General features: G+C 43.9%; 1 protein-coding gene across 1 annotated transcript in view; it reads left to right on the top strand.

Moving 5' to 3' along the window:
* The window catches only part of LOC124257172 (monocarboxylate transporter 13-like), a 38711-nt gene that overhangs the window by 16410 nt on the left and 8680 nt on the right, over positions 1–13621 (top strand). Inside the window, 2 exon segments of the mRNA XM_046691191.1 lie at positions 9421–9741; positions 9744–9801. Coding sequence (XP_046547147.1) covers positions 9547–9741; positions 9744–9801 — 253 coding nt within the window. The 5' untranslated portion in view covers positions 9421–9546.

Raw genomic sequence — 13621 nt, 5'->3', positions numbered from 1 at the left:
TTGGCTAGGGTACGTTTCCTTATTCTGATTTTGGCTAGGGTACGTTTCTGTATTGTGATTTTGGCTAGGTTACGTTTCTGTATTGTGATTTTGGCTAGGGTACGTTTCTGTATTCTGATTTTGGCCAGGTTACGTTTCTGTATTCTGATTTTAGCTAGGGTAGGTTTATGTATTCTGATTTTGGCTAGGGTACGTTTCTGTATTCTGATTTTGGCTAGGGTACGTTTCTGTATTCTGATTTTGGCTAGGGTACGTTTCTGTATTGTGATTTTGGCTAGGGTACGTTTCTGTATTGTGATTTTGGCTAGGGTACGTTTCCTTATCTGATTTTGGCTAGGGTACGTTTCTGTATTCTGATTTTGGCTAGGGTACGTTTCCTTATCTGATTTTGGCTATGTTACTTTTCTGTATTCTGATTTTGGCTAGGGTACGTTTCCTTATTCTGATTTTGGCTAGGGTACGTTTCTGTATTATGATTTTGGCCAGGTTTCGTTTCTGTATTGTGATTTTGGCTATGTTACGTTTCTGTCTTCTGATTTTGACTAGGGTACGGTTCTGTATTCTGATTTTGGCCAGGATACGTTTTCTTATTTTGATTTTGGCCAGGGTACGTTTCTTTATTCTGATTTTGGCTAGGTTATGTTTCTGTATGTCCCTTCGACGTCAGTGGACAGCGTTTTCATTCTGAAACTGTTGCAGTGCTACCACATTACGGTGGTGGTTCGGGGGGTAGCCGGGGTAGGGCGAGAATTAAAGAAGCGATGCTTACGGTATCCTCTCATCCGTTACTCGTTAAAGATTCTATATTTCTTTCCACATGCCATGGCTGAGGTCTGCGTAATGTCAGTTAAAACGTCAGCAGATATTTCGGTGGTATTTCGTGTAGTTGTCGATCTTTTGTATTTTTAGTAACATTTACGGCTTTTGTTTTCGATGAAGAACCCGATTCAAAGCTCGATTTCGAAATATAAATGTGCGTATCGAGGGGTAAATAGTACCCAGTGTGTGAGTGTTGTACAGTCAAAACATTGATTACGCAACAGTCTCGTTTCCTGTTGACTGGGTTCCGTCCTATTGCGCAACTTAGTACAATAACCAGTCCAGAATTTTGAGACCAATTCATTTAGCTGGATACATAAATATTAATCAGCATTAGTTGATACATCTATGCACTTGTATATTGCAACACTACGCTCCTTCTAACCCTTGCAAACACGTCGTACAGCGTGCTCTGTCGTACAGCGAGCTCTGACAAACGGAAATCGTGGAAATCTCAAAACGAGGCTCTGCCGCTAGAAAAGTTTGGCGGTCTGGTACGGAATTGATATTATATCAATGACATTGTACATTACAAAACTAAACTGAATAAGCGCAAAAAACACATAACAGGTGTAACCAGTGAACCAGATGCATTGTGAATCATTTAACGACCGCATCAAACAGGGGCAGTATGTGACGTCTTAGTTAAGGTCGTTCTGCCTACACCTCGCCATAAAATATAAGAATACGATGTTATTAAAGTTTAAAATTAAAATTCATTTGTAAATACCATTTTCTTATGAAACAAGAAATTGGAATTCAGTGTAACCATAGTTGTTTGTGATGTCTATTTTCACTTTCACTCGAGAAAATTCGGATCGGCTGAAAAGTTGGTCATTGTCTGAATAGGTTAATGAGACTCATGTTTCGGTTTATTATGAGACACAGTAATAGTAATTGTAATAGTGCGAATATATGGACCTCGTGCCAAGGCACATTGCCTGCTCAAAGCGCTACGTACATTACTATCCCCGGTCATAGGACACTATCGTACTTTCCAATACTTTTTCAACTCCCTGGGGATCATACAGCCATGCTGCCTGTTAGGCGCAATGAACTAAACACTCACATTGCCAGCACACTTTCACGGGTACCCATTTTACAGCTGGGTGAACTGAGACAATGTAGATCTAAGTATCTTGTCCAAGGATACTACGCACATGTGTCCACCTCGAACCCGAACCTAGGTGCCCCCACCGGGGATCGAATCCGGGCCTTCAGCGTGATAGGCAGACGCCTTGCCACAGCACTACTGTTCTCCACATAGACAATGTTTGATTTTCTGAGAAGAAAACCCATTTTGCGAAACACCAGCTGTACAGTATGGTTGCTTTTGAAATGATCATTGTCACCTTTATGCTGTTTTGACATCTTCCCTCTCGGTGCTTAACAAACGCACAAGATGTATACTCACACTTGTGGTGTTTAGTGAGCCTACTTTACTGGTGCAAAGATCGGAAGGCGACCTGTACCGCCCGATACGTTCCGGCGTGCAAGGTAGACTTCAGGGTCTAACGGGATGCACTGCAGGGCGTATTTACACGCCATCAGCGAGGTCACGGCTTTGGGCGTTGTAGTTGGCTCCGTGAATTCATTTCTGTGGCATAATGATAATTTGACGGTGTTACTGGGTGTTGATGACGTTAGTTTGAGGATGTATAACGTCTCTAACACGTTCAAGGTCAACGTCAGAAATTGATCCTAACATGCATGCTCCTTCTGGCAGTCAATGAAATACTTCTCCTTGCTATTTGTTGACCTACTGCTAATATTTCTGCTACTCCTGCTAATATTTCTGCTACTCCTGCTAATGTTACTGCTACTACTGCTACTATTACTGCTACTCCTGCTAATATTACTGCTACTCCTGCTAATATTACTGCTACTCCTGCTAATATTTCTGCTACTATTACTGCTACTCCTGCTAATATTTCTGCTACTCCTGCTAATATTACTGCTACTCCTGCTAATATTTCTGCTAATATTTCTACTACTGCTGCTAATATTACTGCTACTCTTGCTAATAATACTGCTACTTCTGCTCATGTTACTGCTACTCTTGCTAATAATACTGCTACTTCTGCTCATGTTACTGCTACTCTTGCTAATATTACTGCTACTCCTGCTAATATTACTGCTACTCCTGCTAATATTTCTGCTACTATTACTGCTACTCCTGCTAATATTACTGCTACTCCTGCTAATATTTCTGCTACTCCTGCTAATGTTACTGCTACTACTGCTACTATTACTGCTACTCCTGCTAATATTACTGCTACTCCTGCTAATATTACTGCTACTCCTGCTAATATTTCTGCTACTATTACTGCTACTTCTGCTCATGTTACTGCTACTCCTGCTAATATTTCTGCTACTCCTGCTAATGTTACTGCTACTACTGCTAATATTTCTGCTACTTTTACTGCTACTCTTGCTAATATTTCTGCTACTATTACTGCTACTCTTGCTAATATTTCTGCTACTATTACTGCTACTCTTGCTAATATTTCTGCTACTGTTACTGCTACTCCTGCTAATATTTCTGCTACTCCTGCTAATGTTACTGCTACTACTGCTAATATTTCTGCTACTATTACTGCTACTCTTGCTAATATTACTGCTACTCCTGCTAATGTTACTGCTACTCCTGCTAATATTACTGCTACTCTTGCTAATATTTCTACTACTGCTGCTAATATTACTGCTACTTTTGCTAATATTACTGCTACTACTGCTAATATTTCTGCTACTATTACTGCTACTCTTGCTAATATTTCTGCTACTATTACTGCTACTCTTGCTAATATTTCTGCTACTATTACTGCTACTCTTGCTAATATTTCTGCTACTGTTACTGCTACTCCTGCTAATATTTCTGCTACTCCTGCTAATGTTACTGCTACTACTGCTAATATTTCTGCTACTATTACTGCTACTCCTGCTAATGTTACTGCTACTCCTGCTAATATTACTGCTACTATTACTGCTACTCTTGCTACTATTACTGCTACTATTACTGCTACTCTTGCTAATATTACTGCTACTCCTGCTAATGTTACTGCTACTCCTGCTAATATTACTGCTACTCTTGCTAATATTTCTACTACTGCTGCTACTATTACTGCTACTCTTGCTAATATTACTGCTACTCCTGCTAATATTACTGCTACTCTTGCTAATATTTCTGCTACTCCTGCCAATGTTTCTGCTACTCCTGCTAATATTTCTGCTACTCCTGCTAATATCACTACTACTCCTGCTAATATTTCTGCTACTACTGCTAATGTTTCTGCTACTCCTGCTAATATTTCTGCTACTCCTGCTAATATTACTACTACTAATAATATTCTGCTACTATACTGCTACTACTGCTAATATTTCTGCTACTCCTGCTAATATTTCTGCTACTACTGCTAATGTTTCTGCTACTACTGCTAATATTTCTGCTACTCCTGCTAATATTACTACTACTCCTGCTAATATTTCTGCTACTACTGCTAATGTTTCTGCTACTCCTGCTAATATTTCTGCTACTCCTGCTAATATTACTACTACTCCTGCTAATATTTCTGCTACTACTGCTAATGTTTCTGCTACTACTGCTAATATTACTGCTACTCTTGCTAATATTACTGCTACTCCTCCTAATATTACTGCTACTCCTGCTAATGTTTCTGCTACTCCTGCTAATATTTCTGCTACTCCTGCTAATGTTACTGCTACTACTGCTAATATTTCTGTTACTCCTGCTAATATTACCGCTGCTGCCAGTGCTGCCTCTACGACTACAGCCACCTCTGCAACTATTACATAAATGATACAGTCTATACCCTCATCATCCAAAGTTACTGAGCATACATCCTCATGTCGCAGGTTTCACTCCTAGACGGGTTAGAATTGATCTTCAGTAACCCATGCTTGTCGTAGGAGGCGACTAACGGGATCGGGTGGTCAGGCTCGCTGACTTGGTTGACACTTATCATCGTATCCATGTTGCGTAGATCGATGCTAATGCTGTTGATCACTGGATTGTCTGGTCCAGCCCCAATTATTTACAGACCGCCACCATATATCTGGAATATTGCTGAGTGCGGCGTAAAACTAAACTCACTCACCCGTAGATTTGCACAAGTCTCTTAGGTAATAATTAATAGTTTAAATGCTGATTTCTAAAAAAATAAAAATATCACTGTGACAGACTGGCGTCCTTACTGCTTATCTAGTCAATTTTTAAAGGATATAATTACACCATACATCCATGGTCAAATCCTATATTACAGCCTTGGAGCCCCTTTGACTATCAATTATTTCAAGACAAAGAAGACATTTTCGAAAAAATTAGGTAAAATTCAAATGAATGACATCGTGATTACACGACACACGCAGTTTGCAGACTCAGCAAATTTATAACCTCAGGGGGACCACGCTACGGTAGCACAAGACCATGTATTTTAAACTATGGTATTGTGGTAGAGGACGCGGACTCGTTCGTCGACTGAAGTTACAATGTTCACACACAGCCGTATAACCACGCATGACACTACGCTTAATAACAACTATATACGTCTGAGGTCGACTTTGCTACTCGACATAATTGTATTGTAAATGTTGTACCGCTCGGAAACTCCTCTCCCACCTCAGTGTCAAGTGGGCCCATATTTGGTGTTATATCAAATAGCTTACAGCTGGGCGAGTTTAATATCCTCAACATGGGCCGTACTCTCTGCTCTCGAGCCCACGTCAAGCACATGTTTTTCTCCGTTCCTCTCAACGTGTACAACTTTGTACTTGGTTTAAAGCATTGTCCGAAGAGAGCTGGTGGACCAGTTCAAACCGAATCTGCCCTGTTGATTCCGGACAAGTTCAATGACGTCATGCTATTATGTAATGGTCATGTGACTGCCCCTGATCTATTCCCCTATTCCAAATTTAACACGTGTGAAGTATGTTATGTGCACCCCGTCGCTGTTGAACTGGACAGTGGTCAGGAGTGGATATTACACGTGAGTAGCGCTTTGTTCAGGCCGCGTGTATCACATTTACTATGCCACCAGTTTGTTTGTCTTTAACGTACTTAAATGCTCAGTTTTTCCCGCTTTAAAGTTTGACACACATCAACCCATTGCTTCAGTTGATCGCCGCAGACTAGTGCAGTAAGAGTGTCAGGATTAAGGAATTGGATGGTATGCTTAATGATAATGTTTTCCTTCCACCACCCCCACCACCCCCACCAACCGTCACCGTCGCTACTATCCCCACTACTCGTCACCATAACCATCCCCCACCGACCGTCACCATCGCTACTATCCCCACTACTCGTCACCATAACCATCCCCCACCAACCGTCACCGTCGCTACTATCCCCACTACTCGTCACCATAACCATCCCCCACCAACCGTCACCATCGCTACTATCCCCACTACTCGTCACCATAACCATCCCCCACCAACCGTCACCGTCGCTACTATCCCCACTACCCGTCACCATAACCATACCACTACCCACCCACCCCAACCTCCAACCGTCACAGTCCGTACTATCCCCATAAGCCCCGTCACCATAACCATCCTGCCATCCCCCACCAACCGTCACTATCACCACCCCTTCCACCTCCCTTAAATCAACTTCAGGGACACAACTATATCTCCCCTACCCCAACTACCACCCCAGCTCCCTAAACCCTGCCCAACACCCCACCCCCTGCCGCCAAGGCCCTGTTGCGAGGTATGAGATTGAACTAGAGCGACATGGTATATTTACCGCAACACTTCCTCCTCTATTCTTAGCAAACACCGCGTTCCAATCAACAGTCCCATTTCCGAGGAATCGTTTTTAACTGCTTTCACATTGATGATTGTATTACCTTCAGCTTGTGTACAACTGATCAACAACGTTATGTCCTTTTCCTGGAAAATTGCAACATACTTTGTAATGCGCACGATAGTATCTAAACACGGGTCATGTGGCCCTTGTAGCGACAGCCAGTTCTAGTTACTGTTTACAGAAGCCTCTGCATGTTACCTGTTCTCTGTACCGCGGACACTCCAGTATGTAAAGGGACCGCTCTCTCAATGGCATCCGGGAATTACACTATCTGAGGATAGTGCTCCTACGCCCCGTGGGATAGTGCTTCCGGGATCTGCACGCAGTGTGCAGGGTCTTATATTAACTGGGGATAGTGAACCCGAGACGTACACTACCAGACGGTAGTGCACCCGAGAGCTAAACTAACTGTGGATAGCGCACCCGAGACCTACACTAACTGGGGATAGTGCACCCGAGACCTACACTAACTGGGGATAGTGCACCCGAGACCTACACTAACTGTGAATAGTGCAACTGAGACCTATACTAACTGGGGATAGTGCACCTGAGACCTACATTAACTGTGGATAGTGCACCCGAGACCTACACTAACTGTGAATAGTGCACCCGAGACCTACATTACACCCGGGATGTACACTAAATGTGGATAGTGCACCGGAGACCTACTCTGTCTTAGGGTAGTGCATCAGGAACCTACAGTAACTGGGGATACTGCACCCGGAACCTACACTGCCTGGGGACAATGCACCCGACACATACATTATCTGGGTTTAGTGCTCCCTAAACTACCTAAACTACCAACTCGACTTGTACAGATATCCGTATATATATATAGGCGGTATTGCCACTATAGTTCGGGGCAAGTAATACGGTATGACGATACATCACAGATCCGTTCACCGAGGTCCCATGGTATATGACTGTCATCGCGTTCCTTAGCAACAGTTTAACAAATTAACCAAGGATAAATCCATTGGAGAGTGCCGTTATGTTATCCTGGGAGGGAACCCGTGAAGGTCCGGGTTTCAACTGATCTTCAGTAACCCATGCTTGTCGTAAGAGGCGACTAACGGGATCGGGTGGTCAGGCTCGCTGACTTGGTTGACACATGTCATCGGTTCCCCAATTGCGCAGATCGATGCTCATGCTGTTGATCACTGGATTGTCTGGTCCAGACTCGATTGTTTACAGACCGCCGTCATATAGCTGGAATATTGCTGAGTGCGGCGTAAAACTAAATTCACTCACTCATGTGAGGGACACCAAGAATGGTCTTTACATATACTGAGGGAAACAAATAAGGGAACATCACTTCATGACGGTGTTAATTTATTTATTCTCAGATTTCCTCCCAAAGCTCTATTCAAAGCTGGTGATGAAAACTTGAAACTATTAAAGGAACGCTTGAATGTTCCAGTGTTCCTTTATTTGTTTCTCTCAGTATATTATGGTACTCCTGTTGGAAATCTCATCCCAAATATTCAGCCTGATGAGCAAGCCCTGGTTCCGGCGCATTCACGGTTCGCTCCAGTTCATTATATTTATTTATGCATGAGGCAATCCGATAATATCCCTCTGTTCGAACTTAGAAACCCCCGACTTGTTCCAGCCGCCTTTTGTAGTTGAAGGAAGTAGTTGGCGATTAATTGTGTCATAATCGGAAAGCAGAACACAAGCAATCAATTGTATGTTTATTCACGCTAGACTTTCACATAGAAATATCCGTCTGCCTTTTTTGATGACATCCCTGAAATTTAGGAAGTTTAAAGTAATCTGAACAAAGCGAACATGTAACAAAAAGCACAACAGACCAGCTAAAAAAACAACAAGAACAAAAACAGAAAAAAAACAGTCACATTCAAGACGGTCACAAACAACAAAGTCACAATCAAGACAGTCACAAACACACAGTCACATTCAAGACAGTCACAAACAACACAGTCACAATCAAGACAGTCACAAACAACACAATGACAACAACAAAGTTAGAACAGAACGTTCGTACTTTATTTCAAGCAGGTACTTCGTCATACACAAGTGTTAATTGCCTTCATGCTTAACATATACTTACTGTGTTAAACCAAACCGTCTTCACCAGAAGGAGGACCCAGTGCGCGAGGAAGACTGGCAAGTTGTTAATATCATGTGGGGCTATATTGTTGGGATACTGTCCACTCACCTTTATATCTGTTTGCCTCTATGTCTAATTATTTCCAGCAATATTTACTATTTGTCACTATTTCATACTGTTTAACTTTCTTTCCCAGTATTTCGCTTTCACCCGTGAAGATCCGGGTTAGAATATTGATCTTCAGCAACCCATGCTTGTCGTAAGAGGCGACTAACGGGATCGGGTGGTCAGGCTCGCTGACTTGGTTGACATATGTCATCGGTTCCCAAATGCGCAGATCGATGCTCATGCTGTTGATCACTGGATTGTCTGGTCCAGACTCGATTATTTACAGACCGCCGCCATATAGCTGGAACATTGCTGAGTGCGGCGTAAAACTAAACTCACTCACTCACTCACTATTTCGCATTCATTTCTATTTCTCCCTATTTCATTATATTATAACCATTTCTGGTTATTTCCTGAAGTTTTTCACTATTTTTACTATTTCGTACTTTTATACCCATACTCTTACCCCTTATCATTCATGTTTTCTGTCATTTCTCTCCAATTCTCGCTATTTGCTAGTGTATTTCACCATTTCCCACTATTTGTTCACCATTGCCCACGGTTTTTTATATTACCTGGCGTGTTTGTGTTTCAGACACAACAATATGGACGAGGAGAGTTGCATCCTTGCCTGAGATCCTTCACTGAGGGCCGGTGATCTCCCCTGGAGATCCGACAACCACCGGACCAGACCGTGACCATTCCCCGGGCCACCCTCGTCATGGCAGATCCCCGGAAGAGACACGGGTCCACGGACTCCTCTGCTTCGACCGACAGCGACTACATCCCAACCCCTCCTGACGGAGGGTGGGGCTGGGTCATTGTGGCCAGCTCCCTCGTCTGCAACATCGTTGTCGACGGTATCGGATACAGCTTTGGCATCTTTCTGCTCGAATTCGTTGACTTTTTTAAAGAAAAGAGAAGAGTACAGTGGCGCTGGTGGGATCGCTCCTGTGTGGAACGTACCTTACTGCAGGTAGGTTGCTCCTTTTGGGGGTGGGTAGACCGTGCTCTCAGGGGGGATTGGTGTCCAGTTGGCCACTCTCCGAGAAGTAGGGAGAAAGTTGGAGGTCGTGTAGGCAGCTTCCCCAGAGGGAGAGAATTGGAGGTTGTGTAGGCAGCTCCCCTAGAGGGATGGGATTGGTAGTCGTACGCGTGTAGGCAGCTGTCCTAGTGGGAGAAAGTTGGAGGTCGTGTAGGCAGCTCTTCTAGAGGAAGGGAATGGTGGACGTGTAGGCAGCTCTCCTGGAGGAAGGGAATGGTGGTCATGTAGGCAGCTCCCCTAGAGGGAGGGAATGGTGGTCGTGTAGGCAGCTCTACTAGAGGGAGGAATGGTGGTCGTGCAGGCAGCTGTCCTAGAGGGAGGGAATGGTGGTCGTGTAGGCAGCTGTCCTAGAGGAAGGGAATGGTGGTCGTGTAGGCTGCTCCTCTAGAAGAAGGCAATGGTGGTCGTGTAGGCAGCTGTCCTAGAGGAAGGGAATGGTGGTCGTGTAGGCACCTGTCCTAGTTGAAGGCAATGGTGGTCATGTAGGCAGCTCTACTAGAGGAAGGGAATGGTGGTCGTGTAGGCAGCTCTGCTAGAGGAAGAGAATGGTGGTCATGTAGGCAGCTGTCCTAGAGGGAGGGAATGGTGGTCGTGTAGGCAGCTCTCCTAGAGGTAGGGAATGGTGGTCGTGAAGGCAGCTGTCCTAGAGGGAGGGAATGGTGGTCGTGTAGGCAGCTGTCCTAGAGGGAGGGAATGGTGGTCGTGAAGGCAGCTCCTCTAGAGGGAGGGAATGGTGGTCGTGTAGGCAGCTCTCCTAGAGGGAGGGAATGGTGGTCATGTAGGCAGCTCTGCTAGAGGGAGGGAATGGTGGTCGTGTAGGCAGCTGTCCTAGAGGGAGGGAATGGTGGTCATGTAGTCAGCTGTCCTAGAGGGAGGGAATGGTGGTCGTGAAGGCAGCTCTGCTAGAGGAAGGGAATGGTGGTCATGTAGGCAGCTCCCCTAGAAGGAGGGAATGGTGGTCGTGTAGGCAGCTCCCCTATAGGTAGGAATGGTGGTCGTGTAGGCAGCTGTCCTAGAGGAAGGCAATGGTGGTCATGTAGGGAGCTCTCCTAGAGGAAGGGAATGGTGGTCGTGTAGGCAGCTGTCCTAGAGGGAGGGAATGGTGGTCATGTAGGCAGCTCCCCTATAGGTAGGAATGGTGGTCGTGTAGGCAGCTGTCCTAGAGGGAGGGAATGGTGGTCATGTAGGCAGCTCCCCTATAGGTAGGAATGGTGGTCGTGTAGGCACCTGTCCTAGAGGGAGGGAATGGTGGTCATGTAGGCAGCTCCCCTATAGGTAGGAATGGTGGTCGTGTAGGCAGCTCCCCTAGAAGGAGGGAATGGTGGTCATGTAGGCAGCTCCCCTATAGGTAGGAATGGTGGTCGTGTAGTCAGCTGTCCTAGAGGGAGGGAATGGTGGTCATGTAGGCAGCTCCCCTATAGGTAGGAATGGTGGTCGTGTAGGCAGCTCCCCTAGAGGGAGGGAATGGTGGTCGTGTAGGCAGCTCTGCTAGAGGGAGGGAATGGTGGTCGTGTAGACAGCTCTGCTAGAGGAAGGGAATGGTGGTCGTGTAGGCAGCTGTCCTAGAGGGAGGGAATGGTGGTCATGTAGGCAGCTCCCCTATAGGTAGGAATGGTGGTCGTGTAGGCAGCTCCCTAGAGGGAGGGAATGGTGGTCGTGTAGGCAGCTCTGCTAGAGGAAGGGAATGGTGGTCGTGTAGGCAGCTGTCCTAGAGGGAGGGAATGGTGGTCATGTAGGCAGCTCCCCTATAGGTAGGAATGGTGGTCGTGTAGGCAGCTCCCCTAGAGGGAGGGAATGGTGGTCGTGTAGGCAGCTCTGCTAGAGGAAGGGAATGGTGGTCGTGTAGGCAGCTGTCCTAGAGGGAGGGAATGGTGGTCATGTAGGCAGCTCCCCTATAGGTAGGAATGGTGGTCGTGTAGGCAGCTCCCCTAGAGGGAGGGAATGGTGGTCGTGTAGGCAGCTCTGCTAGAGGAAGGGAATGGTGGTCGTGTAGTCAGCTGTCCTAGAGGAAGGGAATGGTGGTCGTGTAGGCAGCTGTCCTAGAGGGAGGGAATGGCGATCATGTAGGCAGCTCCCCTATAGGTAGGAATGGTGGTCGTGTAGGCAGCTCCCCTAGAGGGAGGGAATGGTGGTCGTGTAGGCAGCTCTGCTAAAGGGAGGGAATGGTGGTCGTGTAGACAGCTCTGCTAGAGGAAGGGAATGGTGGTCGTGTAGGCAGCTGTCCTAGAGGGAGGGAATGGTGGTGATGTGTCTATGTTTATAATACCTCATTCATAATGTCAGATTTGTTTGAATTTTTCAACTTTGATATGTCTTTCTGAGGTACTATCTGGACATTAAAATAAAGCAGTTCTTCGTAATGTATTGAATGTATTTTTGTTTTCGATAGTGCTGCACGGTATAACCGGTATACCGGTATATCGCAATACGCTTTTCAAACGATATGTATTGCAATAAGTTTTTCTGAGAACCGGTACATTGGGTAAAAAACGTATGAGGTGTTTGTGATGATGTTTATGGTTTAGTTTAAAATACACACACTTTCATTCACAAACAATGTTTTCATTCCTTCTTCAGTGAATAGAACCCTCACTATGCAACTTTATTTTGAGATTGCTGTTATCAGAACCATAACATATATGTTTAGGGACTTATAATGTAGAAAATAGGATTGAAATGCACAATTAGTGTCACACACTGTTAAACACTGAAGTTCCCAATATCTCGCAATACGTATCGCAATACGAGTACCTGAATCGCAATATATTGCGATACAATTTATTTGCCAATACACAGCCTTACTTTTCGATTTCTCGCTGATAATTGTGTCAATTGAAATGATTTCAATATATTGTGAAAATCAAAATGAAACGTCAAAATGAAAAAAGCACGACCAACATGCCTCCGAATATGTAACTAAATTATGATATGTTTGTATAAATTGTATCAAAGTGTATGAACTACATGTATATGAAACTAGGTTCTCGACCTCATAACACAGTAATACGTTGCTTTGAACAAGGTCTATGGTCTTGCAAAGATATTGTTTTATACTGTGGATCGGATACGCTTCCATTGTAGCATATTCAAGCGAAGTGCTTCGACATCTTCCCCGGTTTTGAACAACATAATAAATACAAACAAGTTTTTTATGGCTTAATCTCAGATACATGTACTTTGGAACCGACCACATCGTATTCGAGATCGACCTGTCATAGTGTTGTATTTACATGTTTTATGAAGCAATATTCACATTCATATGAAGCAATATTCACATTTTATATGAAGCAATATTCACATTTTATATGAAGCAATATTCACATGTTATATGAAGCAATATTCAAGTGTTATATGAAGTAATATTCATATGTTCTATGAAGCAATATTCAAATTCATATGAAGCATTATACACATTTTATATGAAGCAATATTCACATTTTATATGAAGCAATATTCACATGTTATATGAAGTAATATTCATATGTTCTATGAAGCAATATTCACATTTTATATGAAGCAATATTCACATGTTATATGAAGCAATATTCAAGTGTTATATGAAGTAATATTCACATGTTATATGAAGCAATATTCACATTTTATATGAAGCAATATTCACATGTTATATGAAGCAATATTCAAGTGTTACATGAAGTAATATTCATATGTTCTATGAAGCAATATTCACAGTTACATGCATATGACGCAATGTCCAAATTATATATGAAGCAGTGTTCACAGTTGTATGAAG

Source organism: Haliotis rubra, unplaced genomic scaffold, assembly GCF_003918875.1.
Source record: "Haliotis rubra isolate DU_JTF1 unplaced genomic scaffold, ASM391887v1 Scf650, whole genome shotgun sequence".
NCBI lineage: Eukaryota > Metazoa > Mollusca > Gastropoda > Lepetellida > Haliotidae > Haliotis > Haliotis rubra.
The sequence above is the reverse complement of the archived record's forward strand: the minus strand, read 5'-3'. Positions and strand labels throughout refer to the sequence as shown.